The sequence below is a fragment of the Chaetodon auriga genome, chromosome 20, assembly GCF_051107435.1.
Source record: "Chaetodon auriga isolate fChaAug3 chromosome 20, fChaAug3.hap1, whole genome shotgun sequence".
Classification (NCBI taxonomy): Eukaryota; Metazoa; Chordata; class Actinopteri; order Chaetodontiformes; family Chaetodontidae; genus Chaetodon; species Chaetodon auriga.
This window is the reverse complement of record NC_135093.1, coordinates 16193675-16206774: the sequence shown is the minus strand read 5'-3', so window position 1 is coordinate 16206774 and position 13100 is coordinate 16193675. Positions and strand designations below refer to the sequence as shown.

General features: G+C 43.2%; 1 protein-coding gene across 5 annotated transcripts; it reads left to right on the top strand.

Moving 5' to 3' along the window:
• Positions 1-1309: 1309 nt before the first annotated feature.
• galk1 (galactokinase 1) lies at positions 1310-12893 on the top strand. 5 transcript variants are annotated; one of them, XM_076760652.1, is made up of 9 exons: positions 1310-1454; positions 3130-3281; positions 4352-4541; positions 4786-4905; positions 5130-5265; positions 5357-5538; positions 5652-5802; positions 5900-6062; positions 12716-12893. In XM_076760652.1, the coding sequence occupies exons 1-9, from the start codon at positions 1367-1369 to the stop codon at positions 12788-12790; spliced, it is 1257 nt and encodes a 418-aa protein (XP_076616767.1). In that variant the 5' UTR covers positions 1310-1366; the 3' UTR covers positions 12791-12893. The 5 variants fall into 5 exon arrangements, with proteins under 5 accessions (XP_076616767.1, XP_076616764.1, XP_076616768.1 ...); XM_076760649.1 differs by having other exon boundaries at positions 10266-12893; XM_076760653.1 differs by lacking the exon at positions 12716-12893 and adding an exon at positions 7308-7743.
• Positions 12894-13100: the final 207 nt, after the last annotated feature.

Sequence of the window (13100 nt, the reverse complement as noted above, 5' to 3'; positions counted from 1 at the left end):
GCAATGCTTTAGTGGTCTATGAACAATAACTGCAGAATGGATACATGACATTTCAGTGTGACAGCATGAGACTCAGATGAAGTAAAAACATGAAAAATATCCCTTGGGCTCACAAGATCAGTACATATGGTGGCTTCTTCCAGCCTCTTCCCTTGTCTGGTGGAGGAGGAAAAAATCTAAATTTGTGGGGCAGTTTCAGTTAGAGCAGCAGGTCTGACTGTGTTCTGCTGCTGCTGCTCATGTTTCTTCCAGCTCAGTTTAATCTCTAAAATTTGGTCTTAGGAATCAAATGTTGATCTAAAAAAAGTTGTCCATGCTTTTATCTATTCTTGGCTTGATTACTGCTATGCACTTTATTGGGGATCAGAGAGGGCTCCCTCCACCGACTGCAGTCGCTACAAAGTGCTGTCACGCTGTAAGAAGACTTGACAGTGGACAACACTGGATTACTGACCTTCTGTCTGTAAGAATACAGCTCTTTAGAGAGTCAGTCGTCAGTTTATTTTTATTTTTTATTTTTCATTTGTTTGAGACTGTCTTTTTTTTTTGTCTTGCATAGTTTCTTCTCACTGCATTCTTTTTTAGAATTTACTGTAAACAGCATAGGTATGATTGTCAATACACCAAAGCAACAACTTGAATATTAAATAGTCACATGTTTAACCTTTTTCTTCCTTTTCAATAATAACACACACACTTTGGAGCTGTTCAAAAGCAGCTGCTTCAGGTTATACTTCAATTATGAAAATCAGAGGAAAAAAAAATGTACAAAAATCTAAAAATTAACAGTATATACAGAGAATGGCGAGGCAGTAAACAATAAACACAATAACAATGTATGTATGTGTACACTGTGTGCAGTCACGGGATGTTGTGTGGGTAGAAACTGTCTTCGTGTCTGGTTGTTTTGGCACTGATCTGTAGCACCTATCACAGGGGAGAAGATGGAACGTGTGTCCAGGATGTGAGGCGTCTGCAGTGATGCTCTGTTTCTGGAGGTGTGTCAGTCCTGAATGGAGGGCAGGTTGGCACCAATGATTTTTTCAGCAGTCCCTCCAGTCAACTATAACTCAGACGAGGCTGAGACGGTGATGAGTCTGCACACAGACTCGTTATTATTGCGTCGTAACAGGCAGCCAAACATTCCACTGTAGACTGACGTGAAGCTAAACTTAATCAGTTTGAGCCATCATGTACAGGTGTCACATTTCCTTGCTCACCTGCTCAGTCTGTACCTTTCCACTCCCCTGTCCAGCCACGCCTACCTGCCCCCTCACCTGATCACACACCTCAGATTCATTCCCAATCGGTCCAGTATTTAAGCAGCTCTGCCACACTCACTCAGTGCCAGATTGTTCTTCACATCATGGAAGACTCTCCAGCGTTCATGTTTGGACTGATCTCTCATTACCGGTCCTGCCTGCCTGTGACTTCACCTGATCTTCCGTTCTCCGGTAAATACCTCTGCCTTCAGTATCTGATTCAGTGTTTTGCCCTGCACTTCCTGGATCTCTGCCAGTCAGTGACTGCTGAATGTTTGGCTCATGCCTGAGATCGAAGTCAGTGAAAGTGGCTTCTGTGTACCAGTGGTACTGCAATTGGATCCTAAACCAACCAGTTACAACAGGTGGCTGCTGACTGTAAGCCTGAAGAAAATGGTGTGATATTTAATCTGGGGAAATGAAATCTGAGGTTGCAAGTCTCGGTGTTATCCTAGACTCAGATCTAAGCTTCAGATCCCACATCAACAAGGTGACTAAAACTTCTTTTTTCCCCTTTAGAAACAGCGAAAGTACAACAATTTCTAAACAAAAACATGCTGAAAAACTGATTCATGCCTTTATTTCAAGTCGACTTGATTACTGTAACACAGTATTTACCAGAAAAAAACGCTGAGACTTCAGCTCATTCAAAACTCTGCAGCTTGGTTCGAGAAGCAAGAGGAGAGAGCACATTAGTCCAGTTCAAGCTGCTCTGCACTGGTTTCCTGTGACATTCAGGATTGATTTAGTGCTTTGCCTCACACTTATCCTCTGCTGCACTTCTCTTAAAATGATGTTTGCCTTTATTCCATCTTCTTCTACATTCACTTTTTATCTGTTTTTAATGTCCATCCTGTTATCATTATTCTACTCTATTTTTACCTAGATTTTGATATTTCACTGTGCAGTTTTATGCATTGTCTTTATTTTTTATTTTCATCCTTATTTCAATCGTGTTTTGCATGATCTGTTTTTATGTCCTTTCTGTCTTTTCTGCATGTGATTCCTTTCATGTAAAGCACTTTGAGCTGCAACTCCTGTATGAAAGGTGCTGTGCAAAAAAGTTTATTATTAACTATTCTGAGGTCACACACATCTTTTAGTCTAGTGTATCCAAAAGGAGTGTTTTAAAAAAAAGTTTGAAGCAAAACTACCATGGACAAAAACCCGTTTGTCAGTAGCAGCCCACCAATAGAGAAACACACTGATACCTTTTATATGGTTTGCCTGCTTAAGATCAAACCCATGTGATTTTGTTTTGAGCATCATTGATTGAAATTATTTGACAGTTGAAAATACAGAATAGCAGCAGCAGTTACAAGCATCGAGGATTAAAACACAATGAAGCCCTAAATGGCTTGTTTCCTCACACAGCACAACAATAACAACAACAACAACAACAACAACACTTCCTCTTCTCTTCATAAAGGAATATTCTTTATAGATGAACCTGATAAATGTAATTTCAGGTCAATTTCCTTTTAAGGAAACTCAAAACAGGAAAAAAATAACAATATTACTTCAGTATTGAAATGATGACACAACTAAGCAGAGGTTTTCACGTTTGCTCCTCTGGGGGCTCCATGGAGGGTAAAAGGCCCTTAGCAGCTGCTGAGTTTGCTTATTCCTCTATTGATGAGAAGTATTGCTGTTGTCTGGAGATGTTCCATCCTGCATGTGAAGGTTTCCTTGGTGCAAACAAAGCTGTGTGTAACGAACATCTGACTAACTTTTATGCACGGGACAAATAACTGTTAACAATAATACTGTCAACAAATTATTCTATATACATTTGTTTTCCTTTCATCACAATGTCTGAACGGGTAATACATGGCTGAACAGCTCCTTTGAACACATCGGCCACCAGGTGCCACCATCACATTACTTTTCCAACCACAGGCTGAGAGACGATGCTGCTGCACAGAGAGAGCGCCACCCGTAGTGTCCAGGACTGCAGAGGCTTTGAGTCCTCCACCTTTCTCCTTCAGTGCAAAGGCAGCTGCTGCATTAATTGCTAAGGTAAAGGGGAGGTTTTTTTTTTTTTTTTTTTTAAATTTATTAAGGAGAGGAAACTGAGACAAGTGAAAAAAGTGCCACGGCTGTGCCAGAAAAAGTCTATCCTGATCTCTATCTGGCTCATATGGACCACTCATTCAGCAAATAATCGAGCTGAAGTTGCAAAGTGATGTGTCATGTGACGTCTTTTCACCAATCAAACCCTCACAACAAACTCTATTGCCACAGAACCAGGAAATAAAATCACCTGACATGTCAAAAGCCCCAGCCGTCGATTACACGAGTCAACGCTTTTTGTGAGAAGTTGTCAGGATCATTTCGGCGGATTTTGCGCGCATGTTTCATCCTGTCGTTGCCATAATTTGCGTTAGAAGTAGCGGTTGAAATCTGTGTGTTGCTCAATGGCCAGTTCCTTTCCGTCTGTGTCCGAGCTGGTGGGGCAGGCTCGCCGTCTGTATGGCCAGGTGTTCGGCGAAGAGGCTCCTCAGACGGCGGTCTGTGCTCCTGGAAGAGTCAACCTGATAGGGGAGCACACGGACTACAACCAGGGATTTGTACTTCCAATGGTAACTTTATGACTGGGTGAAGGGAAACAGTACTGTTTGTCCCACCAAATGTCATTCAAAAATCTGCCACTTAAATGTTCCCTTGCTTGTTGACTTGTCGGTCTTTCATGACATAACTCCGAGCCTCTTCAGAAATCTAGAAGGAGTCTCTCTCTGCTGTTCGGCGTGCATGCACTGCACCCAGGAACAATAAGTTCATGCAAAAATACAACTTTTCTCACAGTTCTGCAGTGTTACACTAACAATAGTGCTGTAAAAACTCGAGATTTCATCTAATGTTTGGTGGATCATGTGCATGTCGAATAGCTAAGGATTGGCACATGTACTACAGTTCTGTAAACCATCAATAAGAATGAAACTTATGTCTATTTATTAATGTTTTAAATGGAGTTTGGAAAGACATTTCCTTTGAGGTTAGGGTTAGGTCAGGGTTAGGGATCCTCTTTGTCATGAAGAGGAAAAGATAAGCACTCATCTGTGTGGGCCTTTTCGTGTTTGCTGACCCAGGCTCTGCCCCTGGTGACTGTGGTGGTCGGGAGGCAAACCTCTGGCCGGGATGTTACCGTGGTAACAGCAGCTAAGGATGCTGACGAGCCTGAAAGGGTGGACTTCAGCCTGCCCACTGATGGATCACCGCTGTCTCCAGGCTTACCCAGCTGGGCAAACTATGTGAAGGGTGTTATACAGCATTACAGAGGTAAACAAATGAACAATGACTGTATGCAGCTACAAAAACAAGGGTCTTATAATTTAGAAACACATTATTTTTAAGAGCATTTTATTTTTCATTTTTCACATCATGTAGTGAATCATATTCTGTTAAAATGAAGGAGAACAGATGTAAAGCATAAGCTTGTTAATCTCACAAATATATTATCTTTTCTTGTTTGGACACAAGAAGATATTTAATGTGTTCATTCTCTGCGGCTGGAACACTTCAGCTCCTCCTGTCCCAGGTTTCAGGGCGGTAATAGCCAGCAGTGTCCCCCTGGGAGGAGGTCTGTCCAGCTCTGCCTCTCTGGAGGTGGCTTTCTACACATTCCTGCAGCAGCTCAAGCCAGGTCAGAATCTGATTACAGAGACTACAATGTGTGTATCAGTGTGATTAACATTCAGTAAGTGCAGTCAAGAAGGAGTCTTCATTATGTTAGAGACGGATGACGTCCAGTGATTTTCACAGAAAGACTAATTGGACGTACCAGCAAACTGATGTATTGGTGTTAACATAAACTGATGTTGAAATTCTGCTGCAGCTGATGTATCCATCTTTGACTTTCTTCCACAGATGATGGAGACAAAGTATCCAAAGCAGTAGCCTGTCAGCAGGCAGAACACACTCATGCTGGCGTACCCTGTGGCATTATGGATCAGTTTGTGTCTGTCCTCGGCAGGGAGGGCCATGCTTTGCTCATTGACTGCAGGTATGTTTTACCGAAACATTTACAAACGCAGGAAATTCTGCGCATGTACATCCACCATTATCAGCCATGTACTTTTGGTGGTTTCATTCAGGTCCCTGGAGGCCACCCCTGTCCCTCTGTCAGACCCCGGCCTGGTCATTCTCATCACCAACTCCAATGTGAAACACTCTCTGACCGGCAGTGAGTACCCCATGAGACGCAGACAGTGTGAGGAAGCTGCCTCCATCCTGGGGAAGGACAGTCTCAGAGATGCCTCCATGAAGGACCTGGAGGGTGTGAAGTATAGTTTTTACACACAACATTTAATATCCAGAGCAGATCTTCAGACTGTAAAAATACATACAGTTTAATTCCAGGGGCTATAACATCCAGTACTTTCGTTTCAGAGGCAAGGAGCAGACTGGATGATGTAACCTATCGAAGAGCTCGTCATGTGATTGAGGAGATAGACAGAACTGTCCAGGCTGCTGAAGCCCTGAAGAGAGGAGCCTACAAAGAGTTTGGCAAGCTGATGGTGGAGAGCCACAACTCCCTGAGGTACAATTAAAGCAGCCGTATCGCATCTGTTTGCCCGAGAGTCACTGTTCAGGGCAGACTGGGGCAGGTGCGTGATAACTTGATGTCCCTGTGTCAGAGACTTGTATGAGGTGAGCTGCAGGGAGCTGGATGAGCTGGTGTCTGCAGCCATGGAGGTGGAGGGGGTGTTCGGCAGCCGGATGACAGGTGGAGGCTTCGGCGGATGCACTGTGACTTTGCTACAGGCCCACGCCATTGACAGGACGATACTCCACATACAGGTTGGAAAAAGCGCACGCATACATCATATACTGTATGTAGATTATTATCATCAGTAAAGTATTTTTAAATCCGTATGTGGGAAGCTTGTAGGTACAGATATGCTGATATCAGGCAAAAGCTAACTTTAAAAGGTCAATTTCTCTGCTAACGTAGTATCCACAGGAAGACTTCAGACAGAATTATCAGAGTTTCATCCACATGCACGGCACTTGACACTGTTACACTCGCTTTTTAACCTTTTTGCAAACATCATTTTGTCTCAGCTGATTTTCTGTTGCTCCTTGTGTAATTCTTAGTGGATTGTAGATGAATTTAGTCCATAGATTTGTTTCTTCCTAGAATATCAGATCACATTACTGACAGACAGAACATTGCTGAATGTAAGACGCAGGTCAAACCGCTAAATCAACTTCTGAACAAGAGGTATTTTGTGAGGCACAGGAAACTGTGCCGCTAATGAGGAGCTGTGGTGTTTGACTCTGCAGATGCATGCACGCCGCTGAATAAGACTTTGCATTAAAATGGGAAATAGTTACCATTTGTCTTATATTGTAATATAATACATTTCACCATCGTTCTCATTTCAAAGGTTACTTTTCATTTAGTCTTAGTTTTCGTCATTAAAGAATGTTTTTCTCATAGTTTTCATTGATAAACTGATCTGAAAGCACATGATCTCCTGGGTTTAACATCATCACCTGTCATCCATCTCTTGTGACCTAAAATATTACACCTGACAGCCATCAGATGCCTCAGGTTTCTAATTATACCTTGAACCTGAACATGCAGTACTACAGTAGTTGTAGTAGTAGCAGCAGCAGTGGTAGTTCATTATTCTCTTCCTGCAATATAATACAATACAGAGTCAGTTTTGCTGTCAACTTTCCTGCTTTTATGATTCTGTTTTCTGGAAAATCTTTGCATTCCTCAGGGCATTTAAAATCAAAAGTCCCTCCGGACATTGTTCATGTGTTCACTGGGAATAAAAAGCACTTCTCAGTGTTCTGGCTGTCACTTTAAGGGGGGGGCATGTCAGACAAATTGCCCAGTCCCCCGTGTCTTGCTCAGACAGCTCCACAGTGTGTGTGTGTGTGTGTGTGTGAGTGTGAGTGTGAGTGTGTGTGAGATCAGGGGGTTTGAGCTGAGAATAAAAGAGAGCTTCGTGGAGACGGAGCCAGAAGTGTCCAGTTATTAGCATGCTGGTCTGGTCACTGTGGCCCTGCTGCCTTTCTGCTTTAACACAGCCAGACTGAAGGCCTGCTGTTGGCATTCAGAATCCTGCAGGAGACACGTCAACAAAGATGTAAACTTCACCACAGAAAGTCACGGGGAACAGGCGTTTGTAAGGACAGCACAGCTGCTTTGAGGAAACAGTGAGAAGGTAAAGAACAGCATCCTTTTATCGCCTCGAAACTCCCGTTTTATGAATCTTCAGCTTTGGAAGCAGACTTGGCAAAGTTCCTTCCATCTTTCCTAACTTGGTGGTATCCTGGCTACTGCTGTGGCTCGCTGGCTGACAAAGGAAACAAATCTTTCTTGGAAACAAAAGGAACACTTGAAACTTCCACATCCCTCCGTCCTCAGCATTCCTGACCACAGCAGAAGGATCCTTCTCCTTTCGACAACAACATCAGAGAAGGCTTCTCAGGATCACAGAAATCACTGCTTCGCCTCCAAGATGTTGAACCTGAACTCACCGGACGACAACAGGAACTCTCTCCAGGACCCGGTATCATTGAATGTCGGGGGAGAAATTTATACTACAACCCGGGACACTCTGACACGCTGCCGTGACTCAATGCTAGGCGCTATGTTCACTGGACAAATCCCAGTGCTTAGAGACAACAGAGGACATGTTTTCATAGACCGTGATGGAAAAGTGTTCAGGTACATTCTGAACTACCTGCGCTCCAGCTCCCTGGACCTGCCGGATGGCTTTTCAGAGCTGGCACTGCTGCGGAGAGAGGCCGATTTCTTCCAAATACGCCCCCTGCTGGAGGAGATTCGCCACTATGAGGCATCCGTGCCTCTCAGCCTTAGAGGAGGGCCAATAGGAGCCATGATTATGGTGAATGTTGATTCCAAGGTACGTATTTTAAAGTTAGACCAGGATGTCTGTCTGACAATGAATCAAGTCAGTGGGCCTCATGCAAGAGCAGGTTGGAAGAACAAATTTGTCCTAAAGTGGCATGAGGGGTTCAGATCTGTGGCTTTCATGTCAGTGAATCTAAATATGCTGGCAAAAATCAAGTAAAACATAACAATAATAATAATATATAATAACAAAAATCTGAGAGGTTTTGAGGAAATTCTTGCCACTGTTGGCACCAGCAGCTTAAAGGCTACATCTCGCCAGTTCGGAAAATAGGAAACCTCTGTCATGCTGACAGCAGCCTCGGGGTGTTTCTGCAGATTGATGTCAGGGGAATGTGGCAAATCAATAATAACAGCTGACAGTGTGACATGAACTGCTGCATAATATTCTCTTTACATCTGTCATAGTACAGCGCTGCTGACAACACATTGACAGCTGTATTAGTATTTGGAATTTGTAATTGTCACTGCTAAATTTGTTCTCTTTGCTTGGGAATGAAACTTACATACAGTCACGAAAATGAACGTCCACCACATGATGACATCAATCAGGCTGAAACTAGCAATTTATAGCAAGTTTGTCCAGTAGAGTGTGGTGAACACAAGCAAACCAAAAAGAAAAGTATGAGAGATTCAGGGTAAGAGTAAGAAAATGTTGTCTTACATGAGGCCCATTATTTGAGTTTACATAAAGAGGAGATATTGACGAGGCGGTCCACCATGGAGACAGTCGTTATCATTCAGAGCTACTGTAGAGTTGTCTGTAGAAGGTATAATTAGTGTAATCAGACCTGACAAACTGATTTAAAACACAGTACACCTATGTAGGATGATACACAGTGATTTGATCCATAAAGCACTTTCAGACAGCGAGCACTTACAGCTATGACCTCATGCAACCTCACTGCTGCAGCTTCCAGTTATCCTACCATAACAACCTGTACCATACGCTACTGGTTGCTGCTGTTCACCAGCTCTACTCTCATCTCACAGGCAAATGGACTGGGTTGAGTGTGGTTTATTGTTTACATGCTGCACGCCGTCACAGATTCAGGTCGGCGAAAGCGGCCTGTGTTGGAGCTCACCTGCTGGAAACAACTGAGGTATCGGCAGCAGCTGCTCTCTGTCTGAAAGAGCCTTATAATCAAATTTCCTCCAAAGTTTATCCATATAGCCCATTAGACGTGATTAGACCCAGATTTTGTGTAGATTAACCAAATGACAAAGAACATGTTAATCAGTGAGCTCTCAGCATGCGTTAGAAGTGCGTTAAAGTTCCCATGAAATCAAAATTGATGTTTAAGTGTTTCATCACCTCTTTTGTGAGACATCACCTGTACACCAGTATCTCACCCAACAATGGCAAAAAAAAAAAACATTTTACAGTTTGTCATTTCCTGGAGAAAGCTAAAAAAAAATGTTGATGACTGATGACATCCTGTAGTTGGGGTGTATGCTAATTTTGTGCCCTATAAATAGCCTTTTTCTAACTGGGTCTAACTGAGGGCCAGGCCTCATTAATCACTGTACAAAAACAACTTTATTCACTGATTTTGTTGAAACTGGATCATCTGACTGTAGCTGCCGTTAGCTCAGTTAGCCATGCAGCTAACATTATCGGTCCTTTTAGCTGCACTCTGCCTTGTGTTTCATGGGAACTTTATGAGGCCAGTAGGCAGATTTTATCAGCTTTGGAGAGCCAGGCTCGCTGTTTCCAGCCTTTGTGCTCTGTGAAGTTACTGGCTGCTGACAGTAGCTTCATCTTTCGCATACAGACATGAAAATGTTGAACTTTTCCTATGACCAGAATTGAAATTGACCTTCAATGGAGAATTGTGAAACTTTAGAAAATACTGGTCCTCACTAACCTTTTGAGCTAATGTTTTGCATGTATACAGCGTGTGTGTGTGTGTGTGTGTGTGTGTGTGTCTGTGTGTGTCTGTGTGTGTTTGTGTGTGTGTGTGTGTGTGTGTGTCTGTGTCTGTGTGTGTCTGTGTCTGTGTCTGTGTTTGTGTTTGCATGTTGAGAAACATGGAAAGACTGGTTCTTTGTTTGTGTGCCACACTCTGGAGAAAGTGCAGTCAGCATGTTCTGCCCTCTCGTTCCAGGTCCGCGTTCTGCACTTTAACTTGCGCCATGGGCCAGAAAACTATGAGCTTCGCACGTGCTCTGTGCGAGCCTTCACAGTTGACCTCTTCTGTACCTGGAGAGCCTTCCTGACTCTGCTTTGTGAGCGCTTCTCTTATAGAACATCGCAGGGTCTCACTAGCCCCCATCTATGCAACCCGAGGCAGAACAGGCTGAAGCTGGAGTGGGTCCCGAGACCTGACGAACTCCCGCAGGACCAGTACGACAAGCAGCGCTACCGGGGGCTAATTGTCTCTAATCCTGAGGTCGCACCGTCGGAGGACATCATGAACATGCACTGGAGTCCCTGTGAAATCACAGACATGCAGGGGTTTGTGGAGGAGCTGCTGAAGGTGTCTCTGGCTGAAGGATTCAAGGTCGATCTGGTGACTCCTGACCCAGCGGAAATTCTGAACTGCACCTCACTCCGGCTCATCAAGTGCTGAGCTCGAGGCAAAGAACGTAAACTAAAAGCACCAGAACCTGCCACGTTGGTGGACTGTGGACGGCTCCTTCTCGTCACAACTGAAACAATTATCCCTAGGACTTCATCTGTTTAATCAAACCTTGTATGAGTTAGGTTTAGGGTTAACTTTGTAATGGAAACGTAAAAGACATAGATTATGACCGGGGGGGGGGTTGTAGGAAATAATAAATTGTTATATTAGAAATTAGTATTTACAAATGCTCATTTCAGACATAGAATCTAAAACATTACTGGCTTCATCTGTCTGTTAGTGTGATGGCTTTTAAACGTAGGTGTCTGCTATGGAAATGTTCCATGCTGACTGTGCAGGATTGTTATAAATAGAGCTGCAGTGCAGTGGCAGAACTACTGGACAACAGCAAAGATTTGGAAATGATTTCATGTTCTCAGATCTGAAAGTGCCCTGTGCCCTGAAAAAAATAAGAGAATTTGAAACTTGCATGTTTTCATGCTAGCAGTCTTCCTCCTCCCTACTTTTTTTGCTGAGCTAATCCATTTCTTGACACACTTCTGCTACCAACTGTCAGTCCTTGTGTGTGTGTGCGTGTCTGCACAAAAATATGAAGTGCATACCCGATCTTAAAGCTTGCTCCATTGTGCCACTAGTGGCCAGAAAATCCACTTGGTACCTTTTATCTATGGAGTTAGAGCTGGGAGTCAATTAGCTTACCTCACCATAAACTCTGGAAGCAGACGGGACTTTACAGACTGGAACTATTTATCATCAGACGCAATGAACTCCTGCACTCTCACCGTCACAGTGAGGTTGACACACAATCAGCTGTCACTTCAGTCACTCAGACGGGCTGATTGCCAAGAAACCGCTCCGACAGGGCCAGTCTCACTGTTCCCAGTCTTTGTGCTAGGCTTAGCTCCCTCCTCGAGCTCCAGTTAGTGCACAGACATGAGAGTGAACAACCTTTCATCTGAGACAGCAAATAAGTATATTTCCCCAAATTTCAAACCATTGCTTTAAGCTAAATTTATAGTTGCTGCAAAGAAACAACCATGTCTGAGTCTTTAGAAACAAGCAGCAAAAGATGACTAATCATAGTTCTTGGAGTCTACACGTGGTATCTCTGAAGCGGCAGCAGCCCTGATGTGTAGTTACATTTATGAGGAGTTGTAGTAGGTGTAGTCAGTGGGCGACCTGAAGGGTGATGCCATATCCTTTGTGAACAACATGACCAAACTGCCGTCCCTCCTCTCTGTCCCCTCTATTGTTAAGTTGAATGTGTCATTCTAGCCTGCCTGACTCATAGATGCTTTATCTGACTGAGGTTTGTGCATGTTAGAACCAATGACCGTGACCATGCCTCTGAAATGTCACTCGCTGAACTGTGCTGGGTATTGATAAATCCAATGGCGCTAACTAACTAGTCCTGTCCTTCTGGCAGTTCCATCTGAGATCTATTACATTCTGTAAATGATATACTGTAAATACTCAATTCAATACTGTGTTTTAGCTTATGTAGTACAGTACTCTATGTAGTGTCACCACAGCATTTCTCGCTTTATTAAACAGACTATTTCCTTGTGGGAGGGCTGTATCTGTGTGCCCTTTGAATGCCTTACAGGGGAGTCAGATGAGTTATGGACTGCCTGTGTAATTTTAGTCTGGAGGAAGCAGTAGTAAAGGAAGTTTGGAGGAGGAAAAGATGTGTCTCGACTGAAGAGGAAAGGTCTAGTCGCGAAAACAAGCCCACTGGTTCTTTCCTCTTGCTCCCTCTCTGAACTTCCTTCCTATGACTGTAAGAATGAATGGTCCTGCAGCCCTTCTTGATGGACAGTCTGCTTTGTGGTTATTCACATCATGCACAAGGGATGCTCACATGCAATTATAATGCTTACATCTCAGATCTGGTGATTTGTTTCAGATTCATCATTGGTTAAAGGTTTAATGTACTCATTGTGTGTGTGTTTGTGTTTTTTTTTCCTCAACAGGAGCGGTACAGTGGAACCCCAACTTTCTACGTCACAACTCCTTCAGAGGGAGCTCGGGCTCTCAGCCTGTCCTGACTTTTGACAACACATCTCTACTATCTGAGCACAACAGATTAATTCCTCTTTATATGCTTGTATTTTTTTTCCCCACAATAAAAAATAAATAAAAATAAAATTGTGCAGTTATGCAGACTGGAGGTAATTAAAAAGCATTGTGTTAATGCAGGTAAAAGATTGCTTTCTGGTAATATTGCTATAATATTAAGCTAGAAAAAATAATATTTTTTCTCGCTTTCTCAGTAATGTATTGCTTTATCATCCAGATAACTTGTAGCACTTTTCTGTATAATTGACATACTCTAGTTCATTCTTCTGGTTTTACAGC

Coding starts and splice junctions, on each gene's coding strand:
- galk1 (XM_076760649.1), top strand. CDS start 1,367: ATGGAAGACTCTCCAGCGTTCATGTTTGGACTGATCTCTCATTACCGG. Junction 1,455..3,129: donor ACCTGATCTTCCGTTCTCCG/GTAAATACCTCT, acceptor ATCGGCCACCAG/GTGCCACCATCACATTACTT. Junction 5,266..5,356: donor GCTTTGCTCATTGACTGCAG/GTATGTTTTACC, acceptor GGTTTCATTCAG/GTCCCTGGAGGCCACCCCTG.